This window comes from Gasterosteus aculeatus, chromosome Y (assembly GCF_964276395.1).
Source record: "Gasterosteus aculeatus chromosome Y, fGasAcu3.hap1.1, whole genome shotgun sequence".
NCBI classification, from domain to species: Eukaryota; Metazoa; Chordata; class Actinopteri; order Perciformes; family Gasterosteidae; genus Gasterosteus; species Gasterosteus aculeatus.
In genome coordinates, this window is record NC_135709.1 from 1,940,442 (window position 1) to 1,962,290 (window position 21,849).

General features: G+C 48.3%; 2 protein-coding genes across 2 annotated transcripts; one reads left to right on the plus strand and one right to left on the minus strand.

Annotated features, from left to right (window-relative positions):
• Positions 1-1,426: 1,426 nt before the first annotated feature.
• Positions 1,427-5,479, minus strand: LOC144390781 (uncharacterized). The gene is made up of 3 exons (XM_078097171.1): positions 4,787-5,479; positions 4,080-4,703; positions 1,427-2,729 (listed from the first exon to the last, which is right to left on the minus strand). The coding sequence occupies exons 2-3, from the start codon at positions 4,641-4,643 to the stop codon at positions 2,142-2,144; spliced, it is 1,152 nt and encodes a 383-aa protein (XP_077953297.1). The 5' UTR covers positions 4,644-4,703; positions 4,787-5,479; the 3' UTR covers positions 1,427-2,141.
• A 2,556-nt stretch (positions 5,480-8,035) lies between these two features.
• LOC144390780 (choline kinase alpha-like) lies at positions 8,036-21,845 on the plus strand. Its single transcript, XM_078097170.1, has 12 exons — positions 8,036-8,662; positions 9,186-9,294; positions 10,804-10,857; positions 13,175-13,288; positions 13,698-13,831; positions 14,399-14,503; positions 14,615-14,673; positions 14,792-14,879; positions 17,047-17,155; positions 17,237-17,343; positions 17,432-17,513; positions 18,501-21,845. The coding sequence occupies exons 1-12, from the start codon at positions 8,424-8,426 to the stop codon at positions 18,558-18,560; spliced, it is 1,260 nt and encodes a 419-aa protein (XP_077953296.1). The 5' UTR covers positions 8,036-8,423; the 3' UTR covers positions 18,561-21,845.
• The last annotated feature ends 4 nt before the right edge of the window (positions 21,846-21,849 follow it).

The following is a 21,849-nucleotide window of genomic DNA, read 5'->3' on the forward strand; positions in this document are numbered from 1 at the left end:
GACGACAAGAGAAGCAGGTGGAGGAAATCCTTGAAAAGGGGGAACATCCGCGTGGTCCATTTGGACCGTACGGAGGTGTGCGAGGTTCCGCGCCCAGGTGAAGGCCCAAAAAGGGGGCCGGGTCGTGGCTTCCAAGTGCACACGCTCAGTCAGACCCAGTGCAAGTGACAAACTCCCATACGACAAGATGCATGTGGAGGGAGGAGAGCTGACTGCACCGGATAAGAGGCGAGAGAACAAGACAATCGAGTCATTTTAGAAATCATTGAGTTGGCCGGAAAAGCCTTAAACCTCAGGGAATCGCGACCTCCATGACCGACACACACACACACACACATTCCTCACCCCAGGAGGAGCAACACAGTGAGACTTTTAGGCAGAAAAGGGAACGGTGTATGGAACAGAGGGCCTGAGATGGGCGCGGCGGCGGTTGTTTTTTTTATTGAGAACAGATGTTTCTGGCGATCAAGAATATCAAACGCACACCAACCGTGGCGCAAACACTAAGGTAGAACCGAGTAGTCGTCCCAGTGAGACTGGAGCCGGGTCGAGGAGCGATCAAGCACATCCACATTCCATTAACGCCCCGTTAGGGCTGTTTTGAGGTCCATGACACGCGGGAAAGCCGTGTGGTTTCACACAAACCCTCAAATTCCATTTATTTCATCACAGTTTAACATGTGTAACCAAAGCAGAGAGACTCCCTGGACCTCACTCAGAACAATGTCCTATTGTACACCAAAGTTTTATTATTTATTGTTGTTCTGGTGCGCATCAGAGCCCCGTTCCTCGTACGCGGTTCAACAAAATTCCAGCTTAACATCAACCCGCACTCAATCTTGTTAATTCAGACCAGACCTCAGTAATCAGGACGGATACGCATGCACACCCCACTTCAGGAGGGGGGAAGAGCTGATCCCTGAAAGCCTGAACAGTCCAACAGGCACATTTTTCAGGAGCAGGAGAGCAGGAGATGATAATGAAGGTGTGTAGGCTCATTTTAAGTGCCTCATCGCCGCTATCAATCAGATCAGACATTTGGTTAAATGCGCCTGCTGGCAGGAGGTTTCATGGAATGCATCATCCAATGAACTATCACCACCCAGAACAAGGAGATAAAAACAAGCCCAAAGCCTATTATGAAAAGCTCATCCGGCTAAATTAAGTTAGCTTGCGCTGGAGCAGGTTCAAGGTTCTGGATGTGTTGCTATGGTGATTTCGCCGGAAATGATCTGGCTAACTCAGGCAGCCAGACATTAGCCAGGTACAGGGGACATCCCAGTTGTTCCAACAACTGTCTGAAGACCACGGCCTTCCACTCGCGGGGATTCGGAGGCGTGATTCTTCTAGCAAATGTAAAGACGCTTGTCCTCATTGCGAGGCGGGTTTACACAAACACACACACACACACACACGGGAATGCCAGTTAAGATGGAACACAGTTGTTTATGAAGAAGTGAAATCCTGCACACTCAAAAAAATATACATCATCAGCAAAATCTCACATATACATTAATGCGTTCTGAGACACACGAGCGTCTTGACTGAAATGATCAGAATCTCTGTAATGGGTCACTAATGCACTTGTAAAGTTTCAGTTGGAGGACCTTGGAAGGGCAAATGTCTGACAACAAGGACCTCTGCAGATTAAAAAACAGAACTGCACAGAAGAGGAGAACCAGAGGCGGCTCCTGCGTACACCTTCTTAATACCCAGTCTGATACTAAAACTTGTGTATCTGCCAATATCGATCTGATACAAGTAAGTTAGTTACGTGTAGGCGTTGGTAAAGAATAATAAACTTGTTTAAAATGCAACATCCACAGCTCCAGGTGCCATTACACCGGACACGGGAGTCACTTGACTCGGGTAAGTGTTTTTTGTTGTTGTCTTTTCGTAGCGTAGAGACGTCTGGTGGAAATGTGTCCACGTCAGCACGACACGGTGCAATCAGCACGTAGCACCTCTGCTGTTGTAAAGAAAAACAGAATGGAAAAAAAAAAAAAAAACATGCATCCTTTTCATTTCACTTTTTTTTGTCCCCGTGGGAACACGCTCAGTCAGGCGGGGACAAACTTATTTGCCATCCGTCCTCAGGACCGCGGCGATGGAATGATCCTCAGTTCAAGTCTTAGCGCCGTCTACCACAGCCAGCTGTCCTGATGCTGGATGCAGTAACACGACTGCTCCAGGATGGCCGACAGCTCCCCGTAGCCGCCCTCCCTCCACGTGGGGAGCAGCCGCTCGCTGTTGAGGGCCTGGAGCTTGGGCGTCCCCTCCTGGAGGACGCGGTACAGGCAGGGCCACCGGCTCTGGATCCTCAGCCTGGTCCTGCGGTCCAGAGTGATGCCGCGCACAATCCTCGTGGCACGGAGCTCGCGCAGGGCCGGCAGTTGCAGACGGGAGAAGACCAGGCCCCGGCTGGGCGACACGTCCAGGAACTCCAGCGACGGGGACTCCAGGGTGTACGAGACGCCCAGGTTCCGGAGCGGCACCAGGATCTGCAAAGTCAGCGACCTCAGGTTGGGCAGGGACTTGGCGAGGGACTGCAGCGTCGTCGGGGTCACCCCTTTAAACACCCAGAAGTATTTGAGCTCCAGGACCCGCAGCTGCTGGAACCGGGTGAGCAGCGACACGGACTCGTCCGACCAGTCGAAGTGCAGCCGCATCTTGGAGACGCGCGGGCAGCGGAGGGTGAGTTTGGTCAGCAGCCCCTGGAAACTGGTCACCTGTGGGATCAAAGCAAAGCTGTGTGTAACAAGAGACATGTTGCCGTGGTTACCAAGCTCCGTCGCCCCAACAGAGCTCTGGAATAGTCACTCACATGGACATTAGTTGTATTTTTTAGCAGCAATACTACAGTGCTTTTTGCTTCTCACACAACTCTCCATAGTTTAGAGTTCACACAGACTGACTTTGATGCATTTGCTTGATGAGAATAAGCGTTCCCCCCCCCCCCCCCCCCCCCCCCAAATAATCTTTCCACGTGGCAACATTGCATTTTGCTGTGTGACGAGATCCCGATAGCTCTGCTAGCACGGCGTCACCGAGCCACAGCCTTCATTTGTAGCACACACACTTTGAGCCGTAGCTCTAACTCACAAGTGACACTATGACAGCATCGACGGCTGAAGTCTGCTGCTGCTGTGATGAAGGTGTGTTAATGGCAAATGTGTCGCCATGGCGACGCAGCAAGCTCAATCTGAACTTTGCTTTCTATACACTACACAGGAGACTTGTGCAGTGTTGTGCAGACTTGTGCAGGAAAAGTATTATTATTATTATTCACTTAATACTAGTGTAAACTTACTATTATGTGTCATACAACTGATACCACAAGTACTATTACTACTAACTTAATCATCATCATCACAATTGAATACAGTATAACATGAAACCTCGATATTTAATGTCTCCTGTGTCAATCATAGGAGAAAAAAAAAAGTGTTTAACTTATATTTTAATATTTCCCTTTCATGCAACTTATCCAGGGACAGGTTATATTTAATAATTACAGGACTAAATTGTTCGGTTCTTAGTTGACTAACATCTTTTCTACCCCATTATTCAAATTTGATCCTTTTTTCATGCTAAATAATTAATTCCAAAGAAACGTATGGGCCGGTCTCTGGTAATCGGAAGACTTTAAGCGCTTTGATTAAAGCAATGATTGATAAGTTGACAATGTCGTACGAGTCTTTATTTGGCTCAACGCGTCAGTTTTGAACATGCGGTTTCAAAGTTCCGACTCAACAGAAGCCCCACAACGATGGTGTCAATCGTAGGACCATGGATCTGATTGCAGTCCAACCCAAACTAATGTTTTCTTTATTCAGTGTTTAGTCTATGAAACATCACAACAACGCAATTTGATGCAGTAAATACTCACTTTTGAGTAGCTGGAATATTTTGCATTGTGCAAATGTGCAAAAATGTCATTGTTTGCCTCCGTTGGTATCGAGCCTCGACATTTGGTCACACGGGAAGTGACAAGCTTTTCATTACAGAAGAAAATATCAACACATTTGTGCATCTCACAATGTCATTTTTCACTTCCTGCACTGAGTAAAAATAGTTACCTGGTCCATCTTTGTAACGTAGTCCTGGTGCGAACTGGAGCTGGCGTGGACCCGGAGGTCCAGCGGCTCCAGCAGAGTAAACGTCCAGTTGAGGTCCAGGTGGCTGAGGTCTCTGCACTGGACGTTGTCCAGCAGGCGGCTCAACAGCTCGCACCACTTGTTGCAGCGATCCCCGAGGTCGAAGCTGGCCTTCAGCGTGAGCAGGCTGGCCCTCCGTGAGATGAGGTGATGGGTGTAGTGGTGCACCCAGGCCTTCCACCTCTCAAACTCGCGGTTGGAGACCAGCAGCCCCTGCTGGGCCAGGTGGAAGACCCCGCGGCGGGAATAGTCCGCCACCCGCCACAGCTTCCACGAGCGGACGAGGCGGCTCCAGCTCGAGCAAACCAGGGCGCAGCTGCATTTGTCCACCTCGTTCAGGAAGCACAGGACGTGCAGCTGGCACTCAATGGGCAGATGGTTGAAAGGGAAGTGGCTGTCTGCCGCTTTCCGCCGGCGGCTCACAGGGACCAGGGGTCTCTTCCGCGGCGACATGACGCGAGGTGACGAAACGATGTCGGTGGACATTGGTGGAGGTCAGGCGGTCTTGTGGTCTGGATTTCCATAAACATCTATTTTCTGGGAATTCTGTTGAGATAGAAGAAATACGTAAAAAGAAAACGGGAAATAATGCGAGATGTAAAGTCTTAGATGAAATAAATGACACATACTCATCGGTTGGTATGTGGCCAATGGAATTGCTGTTCGGTTTGAAGGGGTAAACTGAAATAAACTCAACTTGGTATCACGTGGGGACAGTTCAAAGGTCAATGAGTCGAAGACGTCCCGCCTGCAAACAAGCTTTAGTCGCAGTCAGTGACCAATGAGCCACTTTTTCGACGTTTTCCCCGTTGAAACAAATTAAACGTGCACCTGTGGCGCTCTCATCTATTCAGTTAATGAGTGACTCGTCGGTATTTGCGTCCGTCATGTCTCCTGTCACTCACGTTCTGGCTTCTGTCATAACCAACGGACTCATTCGGACACCCGCGTTGCGTTTAACGCCAGCGTTCTGTGAGAGACTGTCACCTCTCACCGTTATTGAGGCAAAGGTCGTGTCTTTAACCTGTTGGGTCAAAGGAGCCCCTCCGTCCCCCGTCAATAGAAAGCTACGCCGCTAAAAGCTAACGTTAGCAGACAAAGAGACAAAGGGGTACAACATTAAAGCTGAATACATAAGTTGGTCGTTTTTTAAACGTCCCTATATCCGAAGACATAAGACCACGTAAAGCAACACATCAAAACCCAGAGGTTTAAAAAGCCACAAAAGAACCATATTCATTATATTGTCCGCCTACAAAAGCTTTGTTCTGGTGTTGTTTTTTTTTTTTTGTGGCTCGTGATGATCGCGTCATCAACGTGCGTCGGGTCTGGCGTTTTGCACCATGGCGTCGCGCGGAGGGGCGGAGGTAATGTTTGAAAGTAACGCGTTGAGAAGAGCAATCGCCTTCTGTTCACTGCAAATAGCGTATTTAGAGTGTTTTAGCGGAGCTTTGAAAACACGAACCCCCACAGAACTGCAGACCGCGTTTTTACGAGTTTATTTAAAGATCTCGCGCAGAGATCTCGCGAGCGCTCTCTGCCGGTGGCTCATAACACAAATGCTCTTTTCCTGCTGTTTAGTACAGTTTATATATCACCAAAGGGAGCCATTATTACATTATTATTATTATTATTATCATTATTACACCACAACACGGCCGTCCCTCTGATGAACACTTCCACCCTTTTACAACAGAATATTGCGTTATAGATTCTAATTGTGACCAACAGTGTCATCTGTCACTGTATCCGACACACTGTACAGTATCTTGTCGCTACAATCCTCCAGTCCACGCACGTCCATACCGCGTTTATTCATTTGTATGATATTAGAAATAAACTGATGACCCGGTTCAATAATTAATAAAATGCATGTAGCGTACACCAGAATACAGCCATGATTCTGGAGCTGTTTAATCAATAAAGTAATGACAATATTGTAAAACCACTGTACTCTTGAAACTGTAATCAAAAGAATAATACCAATGCACAGCTGTGATTGTATTTACTGGAATGCATGCATGCAGTACAACTGATATGGACTGAGAGACATTCGAAATCAGAGTTTGAACCCACCAGAAGACGCCTCCCAGAGGTGTGGACACTGACTTTCACACCTTTACTGAACTGTATAAACGCCTGTAGTCAACCAGGGTTCTCCAGTTGGCTGGTGGAGGCAACAGACAGTCACTATGGGGGGTCAATGGGCCCTGGGGCCTGTTGATTGCAGAGACCAGATTGTGTTAAAGAGATGTTCTCTTTAACACAACACCCTGTCCTTTATTAAATACTTTTGATTTTAACTTTTCGATCCGCGATGTCTTTTGTCCGTCTGGCGTTTCTTCATTTTAAACACAACAGATAAGAACAGTTGACTGTATTTTTGTTTTATTTCTCATTTTATTGTTGGTCATTGTTGTTGTTTTTAATATATGTTTTATCATATCATCGTAAATACGATTTTCTTTTGTCCGTCCTGACTTGATTTTCTCCGTTTTGTTGTTCTGCGCATCTATTTCTGTCATAGTTCAAATTCCTGCCTCACAAACCATTCAAAGGACTCAGATTTTAAATGCATGTATACATATAATTTAGTGTGTTATTGTGTGGCAGAGGTACAAGAAAAGTATTCTAATTCAAATTATTTTGCTTTTTTATATTTATTTATATGCATGAGTCTACCCATTTTGTGGTGAGTAGATGGCATTGCAGTATGTAATAAAAAAAAGAGGGGAGGTTGCTGGCAGTTGAAGGGTGAGGCTTTCATGTAGCCTCCTCTGGCTGATACCCCCACACACAGGTCTGCATGTTAATTATCACTTTGTCGTCACTTTGTTACTTGATCGCTAGTGCACTTTATGCTTAATATTCAAACTTTTTTAATATTTTAAATGTTTACCTTTAACTTTATTCCCTTGTTTTATACTAACCCATAGCCTTATTCTTTTTTTTTTTTTACCAACCCATTGCATTAGCATTTCATTTTGCTTTATTTATTTATTACTTGTGCACTGCTGTCCTGTTGTCTACACTGTCTACTGTCACGCACCAACCGTCAAGACAAATTCCTTGTATGTTTGACATATTTTGGCAATAAATGTTTCCTGATTCCTGATAAATAAATAATCTATGAATAAATGAATAAATAAATGCTGAATATTTACATATAAACAAATAGATATCATATATTTATTTCTACATTTCTGTTCGCCTATATTTCTTTACGTATTTACGCTTGAGTCATTTTTGACCACCATATGGATGTATCCTTAGTGCGACGGCACAATAAAACGTTCAGTCCGGCCAAATGACCCTCCTGCCCGCCTCCAGCTGGGAGGGGGGGGGGGGGGGGGGGGGCTTTTTCTGCATGGCACGCTTCAACCTCTTCACATTCTTCCGCCTCTGTGACACGACGTGAGGGGAGAACATTTGATGTTCGCATGGCACCGTTGTCGACATAAAAACGCCCTGAGCCCCCCCTGGGGGGGTCTCCATTCTTTTGTTCTACCTCGCGTCACGACACGAGCCCCGTGCGGCGTTCAATGCCACAATTGAGGGATAATATTTAGCAAATAACATAATTGTGCAAAAAAAACACCAATGATGCGCTTGCGGTATTAATATTGAGTTAATCGAAATGATCATTTAAATATAATTCTAAAGAATAAAATGAAATATATATATCAAATGATCCGACAAAAACACTTGTCTCGCCATACATTGTTATTATACATACGCGTTTATAACTGTTAAAAGTGATCAAACTGGGGCTAACTTTGAAACTGTACTAAAATATCTCAACGCCAGGATTCGTGCGCGGTCTGTCGGATGGTCGCTGTCGGGTTTGTTTTGGTCCAGAGGGGCGGTGTCAAAGCCAGCCAATCACCCGAAGGGGCGGGGCCGGGAAGTGTCACGTGGCTCGTACCGTCCCGCCCCTCCCGCCCCTCCTCGTAAAGCGGCGCGTCCTTCATACTCTATTCATTCCTCCCCCCTTTACCCGTGACTCGCGCAGCGCGTCCCCCCGTTACCTTCTCAGCGACGCCACAGAGACACTTTGCCTTCTACCAACGAACACACAGAAGGACAACAACAACAAAAAAAAGAGACAAAGAAACACCCACTATTTCCTTCGCACATTCACAGCGAGGACCGAATAACTGAGATAAATCCTCGACTGCGACACGAGCGAGAGGCTGAACATCCGCCCGCTCCTCCATCCGGGGGCGATCCACCCAGAAGCTTTCCCCCCCTCTATCGAGGACCGACATGAAAACTAAATTCATCAACGGGGTTTCGTCCTCGCCCTCGCTGTCGCTGGACATCCTGGTGACCGAGAACGCGCTGCAGGTCCAGCCCGCCACCGAGGAGGACTGCGGCGGGGAGCCGGACGGGGCCGACCGGCCCGACCCGGACGCCCGCCGCCAGGCGCATCTGTGGTGCCGGGAGTTCCTGCACGGCGCGTGGAAGAGCGTGGCCGAGGACGAGTTCCGCATCGCCGTCATAAGGTAACGAAGGGGGGGCCCCCCCGCCGGCTCCGGCGTCCCGGGGTGGAAGCTCGTCGAGCGGGCGGAAGGATGCTGACGTCCGCCGCGGGCCTCTGTGGTTCTGGATGGAGCTCAGTTCAAACGGGCCTCCTTTTTTAAAAATGCTTTTCTGGGACCACTAACGACGTGGCAGTTAAATAAAACAGAAAAAAATACGTATGTGTGTATATATATATTTTTTTTAATGAAGCTGCAATTTCATTAAAGCAACATTGCTAACAACTATAAAAGGCGCCGCTTTAATTCTTACCAAGTGGCCTATTTTGGTCCTCCAGACCTATGAAAACAATTTATGTAAGGGATTAAGGGATTACAGGCATTAGTCGAGCGAGGTAATGTGACGCTGTTATTATAGTCCCATCACCCTCTGAGACCCGGAGGCCTCTCTTCTTCTTCTTCTTCTTCTTGTTTTGTTGTTGTTGTTGTCTGAAGCCATATCTGTAACAGTGTCCCACCTCTCCACGGTGTCTCCTCCGTCCCACAGGGGCGGTCTGAGCAACAAGCTCTTCCTGTGCAGCCTCCCCGACGGCCTGGACACTGTCGGGGACGAGCCCCGGAGCGTCCTGCTGCGCCTCTACGGGGCCATCCTGCAGGTGGGGGCCGCATTTCTCACCGCGCCGTGTTTTTTTTTTTTTTTAAAGCGCCGCGTCGTTCGCGCCGCGCAGAAGAATAAGAAGAAGAAGAAGAAGAAGAGCGAGTAGGCCGGGCTCTTTTCTCCCTGTAGAAATGTTTGTCTTCTATCACAGAGATGACTCGTCAGAGGTCAGAGGTCAATGTGAGCTGATGATTTACGTAAACAAACGAGGAAGCTTGAACATACGACTGTGTGATGTGTCGCCGCCAGAGCTTGTTGTGTGCGTGACTGCGCGTGTGTCTGCAGCTCATATGCTTATGTACGTGTGTGTGTGTGTGTGTGTGTGCGCGTGTTAGCCATTGTTGTACATGATGATGTACCCCCATGGCTGTACATGCATGTGTTCTTTGCCGTAGGCTTCCCAAAGGAGCGTGCCCTCCTGGGTACTCTTGTTCCCAGGTGAACCCACCAAAAAACACGGTACAGTATGAGATCCCTGAAATCTCAGCCAAATAACAAAGACGTAATACACACAGTTGACGCGGGAAGCAGCGCCAAGAAACGCCTCCTTTCTGTCTCCTTTTTTCTACCCAAAAAAAAAAAAAAAAAAAACCTGCCCCGCGACTCCAAAACGGGCTAAAAAAAAAAAAAAAGTCCGCGTCATTGTTTGTTTGTTGTGGTCATAGAGGCGTGAAGGTGATCTGGCGCTACTGTCTCGGGTGTAGCGTATAAAGCCGAAGCGGCTACGAGTCACCCGCCGTCGAGCAACAGGAGGTCAAAACCAGCGCACGTGGCGCCCGCGTCCCGCTGCTCTCTCAGCCTTGAAATCCTGCATTAAGCATTAACTAAAGCCCGTGTCATGAAGGGCAACGCGGGGCTTTTATTGCCGCGGGGCGTCCTGACAGAGAGCCAAAGTGTCCTTCACCACGGCAACCGCAGCCGTCTCCACCCGGGACGGTCGCGCCGCTGCGACTCAGGAGCCCCTGAGTGCCGCCGCCGCCGCTGCCAATGATTAAAAACGCGGGCCCGACTCAGCGTTTCTCGGCGAGGAAGATATGCGAGCAGCATGTTCGGGTGTTGAGCATCTAAAATAAATACGTTTAAATCAATCTGGCTTCACGGCCACAGTTGTCAGAGGTGACTTGAGCTCCTCAGGATTCCATCGGGACGGCGTTTTTATTCAACGCGTTGATGAAAGACGCGTCGTGTAGTTTATAGTGACCACTTGCAGGCCGGTGAGGTCTAGTGCCCGCGGCGGCGGCGGCGGGGCGGCGGGGCGGGGGTGGGGGGGTCTCCACTAAATGCATGTTCTACGTTGGACCACACGCACTGATACCGACTGCGTGCGCGCCCTTCCCACAGTGGGACGTCCCACACCAAACAACGGGTTTAGTACTTGGCTATAGAAGTGCTATAATCCCCCCCCTCCCAAAAGCGGCGTCCTGTCGGCCCGGCGGGGTCGCGGCTGGCTGTGGATGTTCACGAACGCCCGTATTCACGGATTCGCTCTTCTCTCTTCTGCTCACAGATGTCCTGTAACAAAGGGGATTCTCGACAGTCAAACAAAGAAAATCTCTTCCAGGTGAGTCGCCGCCGATTTGCATATTGATGATTATAAATAATTCTCTTTATTATTTACCTTATTCACCACGATGGGTTTTACTGAACTAAGTGAGTCATATGAAATGAATTTAACTGTAATACGTCCAAGGACAACGAAACGTTTAGAAGCAGAGACGCTTTCTGGGAGGAATCTCGCCCCCCTCCCTCCTCCCGCCCCACCACCGTTGGCCTAGAAGCGATTTCCTCCCCCCGCCGCGACCCCTGACGGAGGCGAGGTCATCTGCCCCGTTGGCTCTGGCCTCCCGCCCCTCGAGCTCGGCGGCAGTGACACGCGGCGGCACAACGAGCGCGTCGGACGTCGCTCAGGACTCGGTAGTTTTCCGCCGGATTGTTTGCGTCAGTATTTTAGTGGTTGTTTCACAACCGGACCCTGTTTATTTCGAGCCCCCTTATCGCTGGTCTTTGACAGCGGTTAGATAAACGCGTCACAGCGGCTCGTGTCGATGTTGGATGGGTTGGATGCGGCCTTTGGACCGTGATTCAAACCCCCCCCCCCCCCCACAACGGGTTAGCTGACACAAACAACCGAGCAGATAAGCATGTTGTCAGCGCACACTGCACCTGCCTGGCGGCTCCAGGAGGGCCGGCGTGAGACCACGTCGGACCGGGGCGGCTCCTCGCCATTCAAAAAGGGAGGGGGTTGGGAGCTCTCTTGGAGGGGGGGGGGGGGGGGGGGGGGGGGGCGATGCGTCTGTGCTTTGTCAACAGCTGTCGATGATTAACTTTTGAGCGGGTAGAAGAAGAAGAAGAAGACGACAAATCAAACAGAGCGCTAAAACAAACGCACATGGCGTTTAAAGTGGGTCAGCGGAGGAGGGGCTGCGGAGTGGGGGCGTCGGGGCCGCACGCCCACGCGGCGCTTCCTCCCCGACGATGGAGGTGCAACGTGAAAGCAAGTGGCCAGAATATTTGGGTGAAAAATGTAGAAAAGAGGTTGCGTCTGCAGAAATAGCTTGTGTGTATATTGCTAGGTGGCTAATGGCTAGCTGGTTGCTAGCTAGGTCAGTTGCAGCTGGTGGATTTATGACAAAAATAAACCCCCCATTGACATTATGACCGTGACTATTGCCCCTTTCCCCAAATATTTACTCAATTATGTTTCGGATGTTAATAATAATAATTTAAATGTATCGACCTGGTGGACAGAAATAGAGACTTTGCGTTTTGAGGTCAACGCGTCTCAATCCTGATCCTGGGAGGGAGCCGTTGGTATCGAGTGGCTCTGTAGAGGTTTTTTTTGTTTTGGGAAAGGCGAACATCAGAGCGGGCCGGCGTTGTCTCCCTGGGGGGGGTCGGCGCTTCCTGCTGGACGGCTCGAGCACGGAGCACATTCCTGCTGCCTCCTGCCACACAAAAACCAAAAACAACACCCCTGCAGAGCTCCAAAGCGCCGGGCTTATCTGAAGGTCATTTTCGCCACTTAAAACACTTAACTTATTCGAGCCGGGGGCCCTCCTCCCGCCGAGACCCCCCCTGCTGTCCGTCCTGGGACGAGGTGAAACAATTCGGTCGCTGATCCGTTGCAGGAACGTGTGGAGAAATATGAAGGATGTCTCAGCTAGTTTACCTCCTTACTGGTAAAACAACCCCCCCGGTCCCAAGACGTTGCTCCCACCAGCCAGCGTTCCAGGTTCCCACAGTTTAAATCTCCCCCCCCCCCTTAAATCTCCCCCCTCGGCTCCGCCGCCTGTGTGTGGCGAAGCCCGGGGGCCGTCCGTCTTCTCCACACAATGCAGCGAATCAGGGGCCATTCGGGCTGCCGGGCTCGTGCTTGGTGGGAGAGGAGCTTTTTTTTCCCCAGGCGACCTTGAGCCAACCGTGGACTCGGAGCTTGTGTGTGTGTGTGTGTGTGTGTGTGTGTGTGTGAGACCTTTTGTGTGTCTCTTGAGATAAAAGGCAGAGAGGCCCACGAACCCCCAACCACAGCTTTTCACCTCCCTCAAGCCGACCCGTCCGGCTCCATTCGGTCCTGTATCGGTACTCCACGCACACACACACACACTAACACACACGCACACACACACACGTGCTCTCTCCCCGCTGGGAGGCAACGGCGAATTCCACCAAACCGCACCGCTGAAATCCACACGAAACGAATGTTCCTCGTCGAACCGTTTCAGTGGGTTGGTTGTACAATTTACGGCGTTTTTTCCCAAACTAAATCGATAAAAGGTTGGAAAAAAGGTTGTTTCCAGACGCCGCGTCCCTCACAATCCGATGAAATGCCTGAGCTGCCGCCTTTCTTCACCGCCGTGTGTGTGTGTGTGTGTGTTCAGGGCGCGGAGGCCATGGTGCTGGAGAGCGTGATGTTCGCCATTTTGGCGGAGAGGGAGCTGGGGCCCAAACTCTACGGCATCTTCCCCCAGGGCCGCCTGGAGCAGTACGTCCCTGTAAGTAACCCGAAACTAAAATTAAAACGAACGACAGCGAGTCGGTCCGGTGCTTTTGCTGATGATCCGACTAGCAGCGTTTGATTGATTTTTAAGAAAGAAGAAATATTAAATCAAACTTGTTTTTTGATCGACACTCCGGTTAATTAACTGACCATTGACGACAAACGAAAGAACCACGAAACATCCGCTCGGTGTCGCACTATTGTACCTTCTACTCCCGGACGAGGATCCGTTTGACCTCGGCCGACCTCATTTAGCACTCGGGTCAACTGTGAAAGACGGGACAACTGTGCGTGGAGCGACGGCGATCCCACCAGACCAAAGCAGTCGAGTGCAGCTCGAATGAACACTGTATTAAACCATGATAAGAATCAAATCTGACCGACTGATGCTGCCGCGTCCACAGAGTCGCAAGCTGGACACGCGTGAGCTCGCCGACGCCGGCATCTCCGCCGAGGTCGCCGAGAAGATGGCCCAGTTTCACGCCATGAGGATGCCCTTCAACAAGGAGCCCAAGTGGCTCTTTGGGACTATGGACAAGTGAGTGATTTGGGTCTGACCGGCCCGCGACACACGAATATTTAGTGTTTTTTCTCTCATGTATGTTTTGTTTTGTGTAGTAATTTTGTAAAAGGTTTTTTTACATTCTATTAGGTGAAGGCTTCAAATGAGCCCCGGTTCGGCTTTTTGCATCTGTGAGACTCATTTATTTCTGTTTATGGTCGTTTATTTGCTCATTTTGTGTCGCTTGAATTGTGCAGAAACTTTTAGTTGGCGACAACGCAGCTTAAATAACGCTGCATGATGAAACGATGCTGTCACGGGACTTTTTAAGAATGACTCCTCGTCATGGCAACCCCCCCTCTCACGCCCCCGTCACTTTCGTTCTTCAAGTTTAGATGTTTGCTTTCATAATTGGTAATCAATTGATTGAGTATTTGCGGGTTGTGGGATTCTCATTTATTGTCACGTCGTGCTCATCAAGTAGTTCACGTTGACCCTAAAGCGTATTCAGAGAACGCGCCGACCCCCGCGTGGCGGCGCACACGTGTTTTTGGGGGGAAAGGGTTCATGTGTGTGTCTGTGTGTGTGTGTGTCTCTCCACAGGTACCTGAGCCAGGTCATGAGGCTGAAGTTCACCAGAGAGTCTGAGCTGCGCCGCTTCAACCGCCTGCTGGGCTACGACCTGCCGAAGGAGATGGAAATGCTCAAGTGTGTTCACACACACACACACACACACACACACACACACACACACACACACATATATAATATAATGCAATATGTAATATAAGCTCGATCCTCCTCTGTCTTTGTGCTCAGGTCTCTTCTGGAGTCCACGCGCTCTCCCGTTGTCTTCTGCCACAACGACTGTCAAGAAGGTACAACGCGTGCACGCGGAAAGCCCCCCGCCCCCCCCCCCCGTCCCCCCGGCCCCCGCGCCGGCGATTCCGTTTCACGGGAGCTGACTTTGTGCATCGCGCGTTGCTTTTTCCTCAGGAAACGTGCTGCTGCTGAAGCGCGGCCGGAGCTCCGACAAGCAGAAGCTCATGCTGATCGACTTTGAGTACAGCAGCTACAACTACAGGTGAGGAGGCGCCGCAGAGCTCACGGGCTCGACGCCGCGGTTCTGTCTGTGCAGCCACAACGTAATCTTTCACTTCACAGCTCACGAGGAAATGACTGCTCTCTTCTCCTACCAACATTTCACTTTACTACTTAATCTGACGTCTGAGCCAAATACCCTCCAATTGAATTCTGTGTTTCCCTATTTCTACTTTTTGCTACACTGTAACTTAAGACTTTGATTAACGAGGCACGTGCCTCCTCGCTGTTCGCGTCCCCCCGTTTCAAAGGGAGGACGCAGTGGTTCAGCCGGTTCCTCCACAGTTGCAGAAGTGAGATTCTCTAGAGGTCCTTCGGAGAAAGACAGTGGCTGCTGTGGCCGTGCATGTGCAGAGAGAAGCCGTTTGAATGACACGGATCTCCGGGGGGGGCGGGGTCATCCACACCAACAGCAGCACAAAGCGCCTCTTCGTCTGGCTCGCGGTGCGTCCGGCGACGTCTAGTCGAGGGACATTCAATGAAGCTTTTGAGCTCGACGCCCGTGTTGAAACATTCCCTGCAGCTGATCTGTGGAATGGAGCCAGTGACGAGGCGCAGGGTGGAGGTGGAGGCCTGGAGGAGAGGGGTGGTGCAGGAACCTAGGAATGCAGGGGTGCAAACTTGTCAGCTTTCGGCGAAATTTGCCGTTTTTTTGTTTCAAAATAGGTCATTTGTGTGATTTTTGGTTTTTTTTGGGGGGGGTCCGGTCCTCCAAGTAATCTGCGAACGCGAGCTGTCATAAATATTTTTTACAACTCGTGTCATCATGTCATGTTGGGGTCTATAGCTGCCTAGCTGCGAGAACGTCCGTCTGTCTAACGTAGGCTAACGTGCTAAATGTCAGACGGTTGTTGTCGGATAATACAGCGTCTATTTCCTTGGGAACTTTTGAAAAATCTTAAGCGAGAAAACGCCGAAAAATGTACCTCCCTTACCTTCACATTAAAAAATCCTAAAATAAATAATGGGAAATCAAAGGCTTACTCTGATACCAATGTAATGTTAGCGAATTGCTAATATTTATTCTGTTCGTCCAAAGCGAAATCTATTCAAAAAATCTCTCTCTCTATATATATATATATATATATATATATATATTTATTCGCCGAGGGGGTTCGGATCTTTGTCACCTTTTTTCATCCCTGACGAGTTTGCACCCCTGGAATAGACCAACGGGATCGTGGGCCTGCATGTCCCTCCCCCTCCATGAACACGCCACACCGAAACACTCCCCCACGTCCCACCGCCGCCTCCTGTGGCGCTGGACGCATGGACCGGCCCACCACGCAGACGTACAAAGCACGAGAGCAGGAAGAACACACACAGTGTGTTCGTCTCAGTGGATGGAGGTAGCTGGACGTGGAAACGGAAAAAAGGGACAATTGCGATTCGTGAGAATCCCCCGAGAGCAGCGGGAGGATTTTTGGGATTCCCGCCTCTTGGTATCCGTGCTGTTCGTCCCGCTCAAAATCTCACGTCGTCACTGCGATTCTTCAATGGTGGAGGCGTTTTCACTTCACGGGCCTCTCTGGCAACATGCGGCCGATTGTTCTCCCCCAATTATTCAGGAATCAGGAAACATTTATTGCCAAAATATGTCAAACATACAAGGAAGGACAACAAGACAGCAGTGCACAAGTAATAAAATAAAGTAAAATGAAATGCTAATGCGATGGGTTCGTATAAAACAAGGGAATAAAGTTAAAGTTAAAAATTTAAAATATTAAAGAAGTTTAAATATTAAGCATAAAGTGGCTTATTATTGTATTATTATTATTATTGTGGCTAAAATAATTTTGACCCAATATATTATCCTAATAATCATTAAAATATGCGCATATAATATAACATATTAAATAAAATATTTGAAACTGAAGCAAATAGTAGGTATTTTTTTAGCATGATAGCAAACTAGACAGAAACCAACTCAAACTGTAGCATATTTTGGATGGAATGACGAACGCCAATTTATTCCAGATGATTATTCCAGATTATTTTTAGTGCAAACGGCAAAATCCCCCGGTTTCTTTGAGGGGAACCGACTCCCTGTTTGCCGAATTAAATCTCCTCCATCGGACGTCACTGAAGGAAATAAACGGCCTTCGGTCCGGAGCTTTTCATTCATCGGCGTCTCTCTGCTCCCCTCGCAGGGGATTCGACATCGGCAACCACTTCTGCGAGTGGATGTACGACTACAGCTGCGAGGAGAGCCCCTTCTTCAAAGTGGACGCTCAGGCGTACCCCTCGAAGGCCCAGCAGGTGGGCGCCACGCACACGCCACCCGCCGCCGCGTTATCGCCGGCGTTCTGACTCGTCTCGCGTGTGTGTGTCTCTACGCAGCTGCACTTCATCCGGAGCTACCTGCGCGAGTCCCACCGGGGGTTCGGCGGCCTGAGCGAGGGGGAGCAGCTGGAGCTGATGGAGCAGCTGCACGTGGAGGTCAACAGGTGAGCGCCGCCGACGCACGTCCACGTCCCGGACAGGTGGAAACAAAGTGGTGATTTTGGGTTTTTTTTTTACCCCCCCCCGCTCTAGGTTCTCCCTGGCGTCACACTTCTTCTGGGGCTTGTGGTCCACCATCCAGGCTCGGCTGTCCACCATCAAGTTTGGCTACCTGGTGAGTAAAGTTCTAGCCTTTAAAAAAGACGTTTGCCTGACACAAACCCCGCGGCGAGGCCAAATTAGCACGCTAACCGGCTAATCAGCGGCAGCTGAAGACAAACTCTTCCGCGTCGGACGGTTATTCAGTGTCAATATTGACTGAAGCTTGTCGATGTCACCGTGCCTTCTGGGCAGCTTTAGTGGTTGTCCAACAGTCCGTCCACAGAAGGACAACACAACCCTTTCACATCTTAACGACATAACAGGATTATTTTGTATCGCTCCGACGTTGTTATCCACCGTATGCTGTAAATACTTCAGGATCAGGAATCAGGAAACATTTATTAGCCAAAATATGTCAAACATACAAGGAATTTGTCTTGGCTTGTCTTTATTAATACTTTACCAGCATATATAAATGTGCAATAATGTAGCACATAAAACCGTCTGTGGTTGCTTTGCTATAGTGCATTGTGTGGTATTGCTAAGGAGGACTGTGATTGTAATATCGTGACATGGCCTCGTTCAGTAGTCTCCCATTAAACGCTCTCCCGAGTCTTCAGCCGGAGGTTCGATTCCCGGGACCTCAAGAGGCCTCTCGTAGCTGTGAGCACGGCGTGTGACAGCGTGTGAACGGTGACAGGAAGTGCTGAAGAGCCTTCTGAGTGGTCAGAAGATATCGGGCTAATTCAGGAAGGCTGGAAAAACAACTTTCCAGCGGAAATTGTGCTGCAGGTCAGACGGCGTTCCTCTGAAGGAGAACCCGGCGAGGGTAATGAAGGGACAGGCGAGTTAGAAAACATGCAGCTGAGACGAAAACAAACCAGGACGTGACACTTTCATCACGAGCGTTCTTTGACCTTGAAACTCAAAACTCCCCGCGGTGACCTTCAAAATCAGCAGCGACAACAGGAACGAATTTCGTGAAAGAAACCAGTGTTTTCCGTCCAAACATCGTCCAGTGCGACGTGCGTTTGCGCTCATATCTATTCCCGTGTCGTAGGAGTATGCCCAGGCCAGATTTGACGCCTACTTCCAGCAGAAGAAGATCTGGGCGGTGTAATGGAGCCACGCCGTTGGACGGGACCTGAACATGCAAGACCGAGAGAGACTCCACCCTCTGCGCTTTCCTCCTGCAGGGGGGGAGGGGGGGGGGATATCTGCTGGCTACTGTTGGTGTGTTGACCAAATGCCAAAACTTGATCACGCGGTGCTTAAAAGGTACACCCCTTACCCTAAAAAAAAGAAGACCATTGCCGTTCGAAGTTTACACTGCTCCTCCCCCTCCCCTGAAAAACAAACACAAAATACAAAAAACCCCCCTAACCTGTACTAACCTCCATCGCTGCCCTCCGCTTCTGCCTGGGTGGGACCATATCACTAACACAAGGGTTGCTCGGGGAGGAGCTGCAGCTGGATTGGAAGTGTTGACATTGCATCAATGTGTCTGTATTGCTCATTCCCATTGTGGAAACGCTCGGTTGGAAATAACCAAAATGTGAACCGCTCTTGCTAGATTGCTGCTCGCGAAAAGCGGTCAGTCGCTGGATATGTATATTATATATAGACCTCGACGTGCCGGTAACCGGGCGCTGTCTCCTACTGTTTACTGGTGTGATCGTGAAATTGATCGACAGGTCGGAGTGATATCTACACTTGTAGATATTAGAAGCTTTCTTCTTGTCAGATTTTCTTTTTTTTTTTTTTGCAATTGTCGTATTTGGGATTTCCTTCAGACCAAATCCGATTATGTGGTATTTCCAAGTATGAGAAGAGGTTCCTTTTAGTTGGGGGGGGGGGGCTGGTTAAACGTTAAAACATCGGGTATCTTCATTGCTTTTAGGTCTGGTTCTTGGTGGCTTCCCAACTAATAATTCTGTGACTCTCTATCAACCCGTTTGGATTTCTGCTGACTCGCTGTGTAGTTTACACATTAGGTATTGACATCAGCACTTCTTATTTAGCCAAAAAGACATTCCAACCACGCTTCATAAGCCTGGGAAATCGTTGCTTAGCAGCCAGGTAACCCTACGGCTTTTTTTTAAACTTACTTTTACATTCTTATTATACTATATTTCATTGTTGCACTGAAGGAAACATGTGAAACCGTGGTAATGTTTTCTTTGGTGTTACTGGGCTATTTGGCACAAGTGCCTACTGCTATTGTCGTAGTGAGTTGCTCGCTTAGACAAAATGTGCAATTTTACTTTGTTAAAGAGAAATTGTTGGGAGAGCTGAGTCCAATCAAACCTTTTCAGTTAGACACATATACTCATTTTATGGCCACTGTCTGGATGCACCTGTAACAAAGGGAAGAAGTGTGCACTCTGTGTCCTCACGTCGCGTTTCTCTGCTGGGCGAACTGTCCCATGTCCAGGCACTACGTGTTCAAGCACATCAAAACGTCTCTTTTAACGGACACCCACACGTTGTTATTGAGCAAAACATCCTGCAATATTAAGTAGCAGTGTGTCCTTAAACAATACAATCGTCCTGCACTCATTTCCACTTTTGGGTTTGGCCGCTTTGGCGCGTGACGCGTTCGTTTCCAAATTTCTGTTGGTTTGGATTCACGGACGCATCCCGCATCACGCGTCTCAAACGGACGGATTCGCGACACCTTAAGAGCTTTTATTTGCTCGGCGCCATCTGTCACGATTAGCATTCCTCTTTCCACCCTGATGGATAACAGCGGCAATGAGCTAGCCGCCTAGCTAGCCACTACAGTAGCAGTATATAACAGATTTCACCAGAAATGCTAATAGTAGCAGCAAACTGTTCCATGCTACAACCACATGTTTTGCATTTTAAATATTGCTCCTCGTGAAGAAAACCAGACTAAACAGCCCACTGGGCATCGAGGTTTGACCGGCTGTCGCTAGTCAGCTAATTTTCATTGTTTCCAGATCAATCTTTTTAGCCTCTATAAAAAAAAAGTTAGATTTTAAATATGCACTTTACCACTTCAAACATTGCGTTCGATTTGCATTTTATTTGCTCAAAAAAGCCCCCAGCGTGTAAAAGGTCTTGTTTGGCTACTTAGCTCACATACTTGTTTGTATCCCTCCCCCCCCAAAGATGAAAGCTCTCCTGGTGCGCTTAGCAACCATGACACTTCCATTGGGCCACGTTGCCGGGTCACAGTTTGAACATCCAACAAAGACCAGGACAGAGCTGCTACCGTTTAAAACTCTTAATATTACCCCAATACTACGCGGCCTGTGTGCTAGCAGTGAACACGCTCTTGTTTCTGATTGGACAATCACTGTTTGGGTTTCGGATCCAGCAAGTCAATTGAAAAACAACATATTTGCTTTAGGTAGTTTTTAAGTAATACTGCATGGAAATATCACCGTCGATGCTTGTTTTCCACAAAATGTTGGATTGGATATTTCATGCAGACCTGAGCACTGGCATTTAGTGTGGAAGCAACCAAGTGACCTTTGTTAACTAAACCGAACCCGACACTAGTCGCGCTGTTACAGGAACCATCCCGAAGTGTTAGAATGTCTACTGAGGCACTTTTGATCGGAATACATTTACTTTAGTGTTTTCACGTGGGAAACATTTGAAGGTTGTGGAACTGTGACTCTTAGTTTAATTTTACATGCAAGTGAATTTATTGTATTTTTCATTGTGATGTTTCTTTGGATTTACTGTATAGTTAGATTTTATTTTGCGACTCCGCGTGTCGTGGATTATACTCATGGTGTACTCAAAAAGAGTTACGGCTGCATTTCCTTCTCTAGCAATAGTCTAATTTAGTATCTGTTATTTTTTACCATTCAGTGTCTCTTTCTTCTACCGAACTTAACACTAAGTTTTGGTTTTTAATCTATTAAATATATTTGTCCTGACTGTACATTCACTCTCATTTTCGTCCCTTTACATGATTTCCACGATTTAGTTATATCAAAAATGGCCACTACGATCTGTACCTTCGATCAAAATAACATTTTGATTGGTTCCAACAAAATTGTGGAAAAGTAAAGAACAAACAAACTCGCTTCTGTTTATACATGTTATTAAATATATGTATCATTCCCTGACAAAAATACAGAGGGTCATGCAAAAAAAATATCCAAATGAAGAATTTTCATTCTTAATGAATGTACATAGTGTTAAAATTAACAAACATTTTGTTATGTGAAAGCACCCACAGCTACAGCGTCATGTGACTCACACTGGTAACCGTTGCTCTCTATGCAGTTATACTGAACGCTTACGTACTCATGGAAACATAACGGCAAAGCCTTTTGGGTGAATTGCAGCGGCGTAGAAAAGACTTTGGCTGTAAATGTACTTTTCTGCTCTGCACCAACAAGAAATAAAAGAGAAAACAACTCGCTGAC

Excerpts from the sequence above, each read along its gene's own strand:
- LOC144390780 (XM_078097170.1), top strand. The coding sequence starts at position 8,424 with ATGAAAACTAAATTCATCAACGGGGTTTCGTCCTCGCCCTCGCTGTCG. Across the intron at positions 13,832-14,398 it reads CTCTTTGGGACTATGGACAA|GTACCTGAGCCAGGTCATGA; the intron begins GTGAGTGATTTG and ends GTCTCTCCACAG. Across the intron at positions 17,344-17,431 it reads CTGCACGTGGAGGTCAACAG|GTTCTCCCTGGCGTCACACT; the intron begins GTGAGCGCCGCC and ends CCCCCGCTCTAG.
- LOC144390781 (XM_078097171.1), bottom strand. The coding sequence starts at position 4,643 with ATGTCCACCGACATCGTTTCGTCACCTCGCGTCATGTCGCCGCGGAAG. Across the intron at positions 2,730-4,079 it reads ACGTTACAAAGATGGACCAG|GTGACCAGTTTCCAGGGGCT; the intron begins GTAACTATTTTT and ends TTGATCCCACAG.